The 12304-nt window shown below is 48.0% G+C and overlaps 1 protein-coding gene and 1 non-coding gene across 15 annotated transcripts in view; both read right to left on the bottom strand.

Annotated features, from left to right (window-relative positions):
- Positions 1-11082, bottom strand: part of MINK1 (misshapen like kinase 1) — a 64094-nt gene extending 53012 nt beyond the window's left edge. For 6 of the 14 annotated variants that reach the window (XM_036452392.2, XM_036452393.2, XM_036452394.2 and 3 more), the window contains exon 1: positions 10798-11075. In XM_036452392.2, coding sequence (XP_036308285.1) covers positions 10798-10854 — 57 coding nt within the window. In that variant the 5' untranslated portion in view covers positions 10855-11075. Of the gene's footprint in view, positions 1-10797 lie in introns of all 14 variants that reach the window. The other 8 variants (XM_036452401.2, XM_036452404.2, XM_036452405.2 and 5 more) reach the window with 4 other exon arrangements.
- LOC118727060 lies at positions 5427-5533 on the bottom strand. The gene has a single exon (XR_004990476.1). It is a non-coding gene; the product is annotated as a U6 spliceosomal RNA (small nuclear RNA).
- Positions 11083-12304: the final 1222 nt, after the last annotated feature.

Raw genomic sequence — 12304 nt, 5'->3', positions numbered from 1 at the left:
CATGTATACATGCTTGTGGAATAAAGCTTCCAGCCAGAAATATACCACTCGGAGAACCCATCGAGTTCTGCTCTCCTAAATTAGATTAGGAGATACGTAGCGAGAAGTGAATGGACAGCTTCGTCAACTTGTCCCCATCAGCAGATCTACTCCCAGCCACTCACCCATACCCAATGGTCTTTTTCTCCAAAGAATCCACTAGGCAAGTTGCCTTCTACATCTGGTTACTTTTCTGAAATTTGAGTGATGATACCTCTGTATTCAAGGTGACCAGAAAGATGAGACAAAGGTGCTTTCCATCTCAAACACTGTGCATACACACCCCTATCTCTGCCTCATACTGCTTAGGCTTTGGGGTTGCCCTGTTTGATTTTTTTTTGAAAACTCTTTCCTGAGCCACTTAAAATGAAAGACCAAGAACTATATGCTTCAGCCACTTTCTTACAAATGTACCTTGGAAGAAAGTGGGTGTGTAGTGAAAAGAGAACACGAAAACCTTCTTCCTTACAGACTGGCTTGGAGCAGGCCCATTTTACCTCCTGAGGTGTGCTCTCGGACAAATAAAAGCTGTTAGAAGAGATCTATGCCCGGCAGAAAAGTACTGCAAAGCCTACGTTCCTCTCCCCACCCCAAAAGAAGTAAAAGGTCACTTAGGAACTACTTTCCAATTTCATGAGAGAAAGCTATCTAGTACTCTACCTAACCTTTCCCTCATTCATAACAAGTTCACAAGAGGCACTGTTGGAAATTTAGGTGGAAAAAAAACATAATTTTTCAATATGCTGTCCAGACATTGTAGGGTGGTTAACATCTCTGATCCCCCAAATATTAAATACTGTTAGTGCTTCCAAGACATGTGACAATTAAACGTCCCCTCCCCCCCCCCCCATTTCTAAACACCCCCTGGAAGGCAATGTACTGAATGACCTGTATTGTTTTCTGTTGCAGTGCCAAGCACATATAGGGCATGCTTTGGTGCTTGTAGACTGAATCTAGTGGGAAAGGACAAGTCACAGGAAGGTTTAAATCCCTATCTCTTACCAAGCAAATAATTACTGAACCCCTACTATGTGCTCAGCCTTTTTGTAAGCACTGTGAGAACTCAATGTGCTACAGATCTTAGCCCCTATAGGTAAGGAAGTGATAGGGGGGGAAACACCCATAAAATATTATTCAATATGAAGTAATATACAACCAAATGCTAAATTGTAAGGTGTGTGAGAAGATAGAGAACACAAGCAGTGAGGATAGCATAGTCAGGAGAGTCTTTGTGGAAAAAGCAGTTGAGGTAACTTTTTTTTTTTTTTTTAATATATTTTATTGATATTTTACAGAGAGGAGGAAGGGAGAGAGATAGAGAGCTAGAAAAGTCAATGAGAGAGAAACATCGACCAGCTGCCTCTTGCACACCCCCTATTGGGGATGTGCCCGCAACCAATGTACATGCCCTTGACCGGAATCGAACCCGGGACCTTTCTGTCCGCAGACCGACGCTCTACCACTGAGCCAAACCGGTTTTGGCGAGTTGAGGTAACTCTTGATGGAGGTGGAAGTTTCTTCACTCAGCCCCTCCTGATCCTCAATCTGTGCCTGCAAGCACCTCTGTACATAGAAAACTCCCCAGCACTGCAAGCCCTTCAGATCTCTGCCTCAAATGGTTCTTGGGAGAAGAGGTTGTGAGGAATTTCCCAGTTCTCCTTCAGAAGACCAGCTAACGGCAGGCCTTCTTTAAGAAGGCCTTCTCTTCCTAAAGGCAAGGCAGGGTGCATTCCCTGCCATGTGCACTGACTCAGTCAGACTCAGAGTGGAGGGGGTTCCCGGTTGTGATTACAGAAGCTCTCCAAGTCACCTTCGGCCTTGTGAGATTCTCCTGCTGTGGGGACATGCACTTCCTAGTTGAGTCTGAAGTCCTAACTACCTCCTCTGTCAGAGGTTTTCTGCCTCCTCCCTTACCAACCATCACCATGTTTCTTAGGCAGAGAGCCCATTTCCTCTATTCATCTCTCTCCAGCCACTAAGGCTCCTCCCACAGGCTGTGCCATCAAACATTTCTCAGTCCATCCCACTGTCTTCTACTCTGCCACCCCAGGTCCTGAAGCTGCTCCTGGAGCACGGCTCCTCCATGAAGCCCAAGACAGTGGCGCCTCACCCCTGTTTCTTTTCAAAAATGCAAAATCAGTAACACTCCTCCTCCACACCCCACCCACCCTTTACTTGTACACAATGTAAACTGAGAGTATCATCTATTTATATACATCTAATGTCAGGAAGACTCCCACTGCCCACAGACCACAACAACCAGGCCCACTTGTACTTATTTCTGTGAGACTTTCCAACCTTCCAATCCGAGCTACCACTTAGGTTAATGACATTTAGTGATACACACACTACATGAGGAGATGACTATGTTAATTAGCTTGACTGTAGCAACCATTTCGCTATGTATATCAAAATATCATGTTGCAGCCCTGGCTGGTGTGCTCAATGGTTAGAGCGTCAGCCCACACACCGAAAGGTCACAGGGTTGATTCCTGGGTCAAAGGTACGTACTTGGGTTGCAGGTTCAATCTTCAGCCACAGTCAGGGTGTGTGCAACCAATCAATGTGTTTCTCTCACATCGATGTTTCTTTCTCCCTCCCATCATCCCTCCCACTCTCTTTAAAAATCAATGGTAAAAATATTCTCAGGTGAGGATTAACAAAAACAAACAAACAAAAAAACATATCATGTTGTATACCCTAAATATATACAATTTTTCTTTTAAAAAAGTAAAACATCTAATATGCCCTTCTCCCTCATAAGCCCTTTCTAGGCAACAAGCACATTCCTTCATCCACCCTCTGCAAAGCAACATGTGAGTCCACAAACCCAGACTCAGAGTTTCTCCCCCTAAATAAAAATGAGGGTCATATGAGTCATATGCCCTTACCCTCTGAAACAAATAAACTTCCCTCCACCCCCTAATAGTAAGGCTCAGAAGAAATCCTTTTGAAAATTCCACCCCATTCCTGGCTGGTTTGGCTCAGTGGATAGAGCATCGGCCTGCGGACTGAAGGGTCCCATGTTCAATTCCGGTCAAGGGCACATGCCCCGGTTTATGGGCTTGGTCCCCAGTAGAGGGACATGCAGGAGGTGGCATCAATCTCATCATTGATGTTTCTGTCTCTCTCTCCCTCTCTGAAATAAAAATAAATAAAAAGCATTTAAAATAATAAGGCCCAAGCCCTTGATTTTTGACCAAATATTCTACCCTAAGAGCAGCACCATTCCAGTGTCTCCCATTTCTGGTCATCACCAAACTCCACCTGCTGGTTCACTTCTATCTACTCTTTTTATGGCCATACCAGCTTGGTCTTCTTATATGTGATTTATTTCTCTCTCAATCTAACCAACCAAATATTTCTGTCACATAAAAAGTAAAGGCAATTCTTACTATATGTTTTCATGTCATACTAAAGTTTTTTCCTATAGTCCTTATCATCATTCGCAATTGTATGTATATGTATTATATATGAATATTTTTTTTTAACTAGAGGCCCAGTGCATGAATTCGTGCACAGTAGAGGCCCTCTGCCTGGCCAGTAATCAGGACCAATAGGGGCTGTCTTGCCCAGTCCCAATAGGGGCAGATGGGAGCTGGCCGGCTGGGGAGGGACCACAGGAGGGCTCAAGGCCGTGTCAGGCCCATCTCGCTCAATCCCCATCAGCTGGACTCCAGCAGCAAACTAATCTACCAGTAGGAGCATCTGTCCCCAGGTGGTCAGTGCATGTCATAGCAATTGGTCGAACGGTTGTCAAAACAGCCCACCGATTGATTGGTCGGACACTTAGCATATTAGGCTTTTATATATAGAGATAGATATGTTTTTATTGATTTTAAAGAGAGAGGAATGAAGAGGGACAGAGAAAGAAACATCAATCAAAGAGAGAAACATGGATCTGTTGCCTTCTGCATGCCCACTATTGGGGATCAAGCCTGCAACCTGGGCATGTGCCCTGACCAGGAATCAAATTAGAGATCTCAGTGAATGGGACAACACTCAACCAACTGAACCACACCAGGCAGGGCTCATTTATTGATTATTTTATTAATGTCTCTCCTACTACCTACACTGTAGGAAAACCAATGATTGTTTTGTCACTGTATCCTCTGTGCCTAGTCTGAGATCTTTCCTCAAGACAGGATAGGAAATCCTTCCCACAGTTAGCAAGTACATCCTCAGTCTGTCTGGCCACTGGACAAAATCTCCAGAGGCTCCTGAGTCACCACAATTCCAACCCTTTCTTCTTTCCTTCCTCTACCATTCCCTACCCTTATAAAGCACCTCAAGTATTTGTCAATTTCTCTGGAGAAACTTCCTGTAGATAGGAAAATCCCAGATTCAAGTCAAGGACTGGTTGGTTGGGAAAAGAATGGCAGGAAAAACAGGAGAGAGGAGACAATGAATGTTGGCTGTAGACCGGGTCTAATTCTTCTACCAAGTGATGTTTTTGTGTCTTTCTGTATTCTGTGGGCATTCATGAAATGCTTTGAGAGTTGACTTATTAACCGGATTACTTTTGTTCTATTTCTTAAACCTAGGAAAGAAAAGATTGAGGGAGTTGGAGGGTATAAAATGTTTGTTGAGGAAGGGAAAAGACTGTATTTCAAGATGACTGAGGATAACAAAAAATGAGTATAATTCATGGAAAACAAACTTAACAAGAAATTCCTCCAAGGTTCTGAGGCTTTGAGGAAAGCAATAGCAGATCAGAAAAGGGGAGCCTGAACTTGCAAAGGCATTTCTTTTTAAATTTTTATTTATTAATTTTTTTATTTTTATTTTTTTTTAGAGAGGGAGAGGAAGGAAAGGAGAGGGAAAAACATCAATCTGTTGTTCCGCCTACCCATGCATTCATTGGTTGATTCTTATATGTTCCTCAACCGTGGATCAAACCCAAAACCTTGGCATATTGAGCTGACGCTCTAACCAACTGAGCTACCTGGCCAGGGCACAAAGGCATGTCTTAAGTGGATGCTCCTAGAGTTCTTATTAAATAGTTTGTACAGTACTGAGTACAATATTACATCCTTCCCATGGTACCGAGAACCTGATTCTCAATACAGCAGACTGACAATGATTGGTGACTGACTGATGCAAGAAAGGATATTATTAACTTTCTCTGGCACAACTTTGGAGACAGAATGATTAGTCAGACAGACTCTCAGATGGCTTCTGGAGATGCTCCTCAGTCCCAGAACTGTTTTATATTTCTGGGTTGAGAGGTTACCACGTTCCTTATTTATGGAATAAGGTGCAAGCTTGTAATGAGTGGTTACACTTTCAACCATCTTGTCCCCAAAATGACAACTGAGGACACTCTTCCTATCCAAGCTGTGTGTTATCCTGTCTTTAAAAAAAAAAATTAAAAAATAAATAAATATATATATATATAGACGCTTCATGAATTTGCGAGTCATCCTTGCATAGGGGCCACGCTAACCTTCTCTGTATCATTCCAGTTTTAGTTTACATCATTTACGCTGCCGAAGCAAGCACTGGTTACCCTGTGTTAGGCACACAGTTCAAAGCTGCAGGGAAAGGAGAAGGCTAAGTCTGAAATTAGGATCCCACACAGCATAGTGTCAACCAAGCTCCTGGGGCAAGCTTGAGAGAGCGGATCTGCTGGCTCTCTTGCTAACCCTCCTACTACTATCTTAACTGTCAAAACCGCACTTTTGCAAAGGCCTTCCCCTCCATGATCACTAAGGACTATGGCCATCTGTCCTATCCCACAGCATCAAAGGTGGTGGTGTCTCTTCCTTCATTTGGGGGAATGGCTGAACATCCAGTTCCAGCAAAACTCTCCGCAATCTTCCTTCCCTCATTTTGCCAAATAGCATTTCGCTTCATTCCAAATGCCACAAGCTCCCCAAACAGCCCCACTCCCCGTTTACAGTTCTCTAAGAAAAAAAGTCACTATTTAACACCGTTTGCAGTAGGAGGTCAGTCTTCCCTTCCCCTGCCTGAGGCATCTGTCATCAACATTTGGACAGCTAGCACATCGGAACACAGTAGCAGTCCCACGTTGCTCAGCAGCCTAGAAATGCATGCCCAGAATTGCCAGCTTTCCAAGTGGCGCTGGCTCTACAGTCTCATGAAGAGACAAGGAGGGGGAAGAGACTTCTCCAAAGAACAGACACAACAACACAAAATCATTGGGAAAGAACATCTCTGTCAGCACTACTACCTAGCAACAAGTCTCTCTTGACTGAGCTCCATATTATTTCAATACAACAACACTGTATTTAGCTCCATAATTTCAAGGAACACTGCAGTCTAAAACTTCTAGCTGGTCGGACAGTAAAGGAGAAGCTGTTTGATTTATGAAGTGGGTTAACCAAAAGGAGCAATGCACAGGAAAGAGGCCAGCCTGGGGTCTGCTCCCTCCTTGTCCCATCCACTTCCACTGATACTTGCCCTCTGTGAGAAGCCATGAGTTCCAAGTCAGAAGACTCTTCTGGAATATAACCAAGCTTGGACACAAAAAAAGGTTTGAAGCAAGAGGCGCAAACTTTCTCTTGAATGATCCTAACTTTACTTCATGAGCATTGCTCAGATAGAAGTTTCCAGAACCCTCTTTTCCACCAGACAAGGTCTGATTTCAAAACAACTCAGAAAAGATATATTCTTAATTGTGCGCATACAAATGAGTGGCAGGAGGAAGCCTAATAAGCATGACATTTGTTGAATCCTTTCTCTAAGCAAGCATTGTGCTAAGAGTTTTCACTTATTATAACATGCATTTATTCAACAACCTTTTTTAAAAATATATATTTTATTGATTTTTTACAGAGAGGAAGGGAGAGAGATAGAGAGCTAGAAACATCGATGAGAGAAACATCGACCAGCTGCTTCCTGCACACCCCACACTAAAGATGTGCCCGCAACCAAGGTACATGCCCTTGACCGGAATCGAACCCAGGACCCTTGAGTCCACAGGCCAATGTTCTATCCACTGAGCCAAACCGGTTTTGGCTCAACAACCTTTTGAGCCCCTTTTAAGCACAAAATACTGCCATAGGCGCTCAGGATGCAAAAATGAACAACAGTCACAGTCCTAGCCTTCACTATATTTACATTTTAGTCAGGGTTGATGAAAATATTTATGTCAGCTGGTGATATATACTACGAAAAATAAAGCAGATTAAGGGAATGTTATATAAAATTGTATGTATGCCGGGACAGGTTTGGCTCAATGGACAGAGCGTTGGCTTGGGGACTGAAGGGTCCCAGGTTCGATTCCGGTCAAGGGCATGTACCTTGGTTGCGGGCATATCCCCAGTAGGGGGTGTGCAAGAGGCAGCTGATCAATGACTCTCTCTCATCGATGTTTCTAACTCTATCTCTCTCCCTTCCTCTCTGTATAAAATCAATAAAAAATATATTTAAAAATAAAATAAAATAAAATTGTATGTAAATATTAAGCAGGGGAGGGAATGCTATTTTAGATACAGTTGCCCTAGAAGGCTTCTCTGATTGCCATTTGATAACAATTAACAACAATAAAAACTAATATTGATATATGGTCGCTATGTGCCAGGAATTGGACTAAGTAGTTAGCATACAGTATTTCATTAACCCCCAGCAACTGAGTTCAGTACTAGTATACATTCCTCTCCTATACAAATGAGGAAGCAGAGCCTTAGAGAGGGTAAGGGCTTTACAGAATCTGTAGCAAGTAAGGGAAGGAGGAGGAGCAAAGCCAAGGTTTCAGTGAAAAAGCCAGGACTTCATCTTAGGAATACAACCCCATACTACTGTGCTGATGGTGAAATGGAGCCTCAAAGAGGTCAATGGTGCCCGTATCACAGTGGCAGGTCCACCTGGCTTCCCCACACATGACTAAGAGATTAGTGCAATTCAATCTTCCCCAATATCAGGCTATTACTCTCATCACCAGCTAAAAATCAAGCCTTATCTTGAAATAAGAGAAGAATGACAATTTGGCCTCTTTAAGGCCAGCTACTAAATGCTGAATATGTTCCTCTCCCACCTCCTCCCCAGGCCCCCAACACATGATGATGTAAAGAGAAACATCTTTTTTTTTTTTTTTTAATATTATTAATTGCCGAAACCGGTTTGGTTCAGTGGATAGAGCGTCAGCCTTCGGATTGAAAGGTCCCAGGTTTGATTCCGGTCTTGGTTTGAGGGCACATCCCCTACTGGCAGCTGATCGATGTTTCTCTCTCATTGATGTTTCTAACTCTCTATCCCTCTCCCTTCCTCTCTGTAAAAATCAACAAAATATATTTTTAAAAATATTATTAATTTCAGAGAGGAAGGGAGAGGGCGAGAGAGATAGAAACATCAATGATGAGAGAGAATCATTGGTCGGCTGCCTCCTGCACAGCCCACACTAGGGATCGAGCCTGAAAACCAGGCATGTGCCCTTGACTGGAATCGAACCTGGGACTCTTCAGTCCACACAGGCTGACGCTCTATCCACTGAGCCAAATTCGCTAGGGCAATGGGAAACATCTTTGCTGTTAATTCTCTAGGTTACCCATTTCTCACTGGAAAACAGACAGGAACAGAGCAAGAGCTGACTGAGCTGGTGGCCCCACGGTGCCACAGCAGCTCTCTGAGGGGGAGTAGAGGGGACAGGCACTGAGAAAAGGTCAGCATCAAGGAGGAAACAGGCCCCATTTCAAAGAAAGCACAGCTCCCTCCCAACCCCTGGTGTAGAAGGGGGGTAGTGGGGGAGGGGTGCTTTATTAAGAAGCCTGAGGCAGGAAAGACAGAAGCACTTGGGAGCAGATCAGCAAGCGGCCTCTCTGGAAGGAGAGAGCAGAATAAGGCAGGAGGCAACTGAGGAAGGAGGCTGAGGAAGGAGGCAAACACTGCTTCTAGCAGAAAAGTCCAGAAAGGAAATACCACATCCAAGGTCAAAGGGTGTTTGCAGAATTGCTGGAAATCCCAGGCTGAGGATCCAGGCCAAACTCTAGCAGAGGAGGCTAAAGGAAAACAGAAGCCCAAGCAGAGTCCCACAAGGTTTAAATCAAAGGTCATGGTTTGAACTCACCCCTTTTTTATTGTAATTTAGCCACCACAGCCACAGAACCTGTAGTTAATTAACTACTAAAGTGGGGAGGGAAGAAGGGAAAGTGGGGACGGGCCCCAGAGAGGAGCAAATCAAAGGGGAGCCTGAATTACCATCTTCTACCCTAACTGGCTGAACTTGAGAATCAAAGTTGAAACCGACCTTAAACATCTCCCCGCTCAAGCCTTCAGACGCTCTCCCCACCCATACACACAACAGAAATCCGATGCTTCTTCGTCTCTCCCTCCTCAGCAACTTATCACCTTATCTCCAGCAAGCCAGGTCTCCTAGCCCAACACTGCACCAAACAAATTATGACCTGAATGGCAAGAAAAATCTATGTCACCTACAGAAACCCAATTAACAACACGACTCTGTTCTCTCCAATTCCCCTCTCCCCTCCAGTCGTATCCGGGGCACCTGTGTGGCTGACCGCCTTTTTCCTGATAAACTGGCCGTGTTCCCTGGCGAACTCCTAAGCCAGAAGACGATGTGAATGGCCTCCAGAGAAGCTAACCCAGAGACGGGAAAGCCTCCCCCCACACACACACACACACATCTTGGCCTGATGGAAAGCTCGAAGGACAGGGGACAAAAACACCACCTGGGCCACAGTCTGGAGTGTTCACCTTGAAATCACTAAATTGCCCCCTTAAGTCAGAGCTCCTTGTTGAAACAGAAAAGCACACAAGTGCTCCTGAAAAAGCTCCCATAGGAGGGCCATGCAAGCGCCCCGGGAGGAACAATAAATAGGTATTTCCAAGAAATGCCTGCTGCGATCGTTTCTTCTCATCCTTTTTCCAATGAGCCCCCCCACCCCATCCTCATCCCCATCCCTCAAGCAGGTTTTCCACATAACATACAGCATGGGCTTTGTGGGTGTACATCCAGAAACATCCTCTTCCCAACCCATGCCGGAGTTTCTGGAGAGAATGCACGCGTCCCCTCCTCCACCCGTGCACTTGTCTCTCTCCCGGCCCCACACTGCTGCAGAGTTGGTAATGTAATATTCAGGGACCCTGAGACCGGAAATGCCTGGTTCTAGACTGCTGCACTCGAAGGGCTAGGGAGAGCTGAATGGGGGGAGGATGAGGACGACGGTAGGCGGTGTGGGGTGGAGCTGGGAGGCTGAAATGCCGACCACAGAGAGAGATGCAATTCAGGGGTGGCCGAGGATAAAGGAGAGGGAGGCTTGTCCAGACAGTTGCAAAGTCAACATTCGAGAAACCCAGAAAAAGGAGGGGGAGGAAATCCTTGCCCTGAGTAAGGGCAAGGACTGAAAGGGGCTGGAGAGGCGGGGGAGGGCGGGCGGGCAGGGAGGGGCACCATCATAAAGATCCTGCAGGTGATGGAGCGCAAGTTCAGAGAGGGACTGGAGGGTGACCATCCAACGCCTTGAAGGCAGAGAGCCCGGAGCCTTAGCGAAGGCAGAGGCGGCAGGGAAGTGTGGGGGCGGGGCCCCCCGGGGTGGGGACCGAACTGGTGGCTCCCCAGAATCTGCAGCAAGTGGAGAGAGAGAGAGGAGCAGAGGGCGGGGGGCCCAGCCCCGGGGGGCGCCCGGGAAAGGAGCGGGGGTCGCCGAGGGGGGACCGGGCCGGCTGCCGGAGAGGGCCTCCTCCGGGGAGCACGTGAGGCGAGCGGCCAGCCCGCTCCCCTGCGGCGGCGGCGGGGACGGGAGCCCGGGCGGAGCTGGGGGGGGGCGGCGCGCTCACCCGCAGGGCGGACAGGTCGATGTCGTCCAGGCTGCGGGCGGGGGCTGGGTCGCCCATGGCCTCCGCGGCGGCGAACGGGGGCCCCGGCGCCGCTCACGCTCCCGCTCGGCTAGTCCGCTGCCGCCGTCGCCACTGCTCCCCCATCGGGGGATCCTGGGGGCGGACACCACCAGGGAAGGGGAGGGCCGGCGGGAGGACCGACCCACGGGCTGACAGGAGCCTGCGTCCGGGGAGCCTGCAACCCGAGCCGCCGCCTCTGCTGCGCAGGCGCGGAGCGGCGGCGCGCCGGGAGGGCGGACGCGAGAGAACGTGACGCGCGCGCGCCGGGCCCCCTCCCCCTCGGCGCCGGCACCTGCGCGCACGCGCAGAGGAGGCGGCGGAAGGCGCCGGTGAGGACCGGGCGGCCGCGCGAGCCGGGCGTGAAAGCAGTGGGCGGCGGCCCGGGCGGCCGCGCACCCTCGGCTGCCGCGCGTGCGCACGCGTGTTTCCTTCCCTTCCCCTGTTTTGTTTTGTTTTTTTTGCCCTCTCTCTCTCCCCCACTTTCTTCTTAGCTCTCCTTTGGACGCCTTTCCTTCCCCTTCTCCTTCCCCTCCTCTTCCGTGTGCTCAGCTGCCAATCAGGCCGCCCACCTCTCTCTCTGCAGAGGAAGCGGGAAGGACACAACCCCCTCTAGTACTAAGAGGGTTGTTATGGTAACTCCCCACGCGAGGGTTGGGTGGCCTCTAGGTAGGATGGGCTGTCCACCCACCCGATTGCCATGGCAACAGTGGAGCCTCTGTTGAGAGGGAGGGGCCTCTCGGTGAGAACTTGACTGGAGGAACCACAAGGGAGTTGGGGAGCACAGGGGGGTGGGACCAGGTGCCTCAGGAATGCCCTCTCTCCCCTCCCCTAGCTGGAGAGGGTTGGGGAGGAGGGGATCTCAGATCTCAAGATAGGCCCTCTTGCCGCAGACTGTAATTTCTGAACCTCTTGTTCGGCACAAAGGAACTGTTTCCACAATTATGCCTTGACTGATCGCTGGAGCCACACGTTGGGGAAAGTGTGGCAGGGAGAGGCAGAGAGGAGGAGGGAGAATCTGTCCAATCCCTTCACATCTTGCTCGGGTCACCCACCTTAGGTCCAGTCGTTCTGGCAGAGCTCCCTCCAAAGCTGCTAGCCTCACTGGAGGCCGGGTTAATTCCATGTAAAGAGCAAGGAGTCGCTGAAACCGGTTTGGCTCAGTGGTAGAGCGTCGGTCTGCGGACTGAGGGGTCCCAGGTTCGATTCTGGTCAGGGGCATGTACATTGGTTGCGGGCACATCCCCAGTAGGGGGTGTGCAAGAGGCAGCTGGTCGATGTTCCTCTCTCATCAACGTTTCTAGCTATCTCTCTCCCTTCCTCTCTGTAAAAAAAATCAATAAAATATATATATTTTTAAAAGAAGAGCAAGGAGTCATGTCCTGCCATTGAAATGCTGTGTGACCTAGAGCAAGTCGCTTTGCTTCTCTGGACATTTCTTTCACTGTGA

Source organism: Pipistrellus kuhlii, unplaced genomic scaffold (genome assembly GCF_014108245.1).
Source record: "Pipistrellus kuhlii isolate mPipKuh1 unplaced genomic scaffold, mPipKuh1.p scaffold_m20_p_23, whole genome shotgun sequence".
NCBI classification, from domain to species: Eukaryota; Metazoa; Chordata; class Mammalia; order Chiroptera; family Vespertilionidae; genus Pipistrellus; species Pipistrellus kuhlii.
This window is presented reverse-complemented; position numbering and strand designations above follow the sequence as displayed.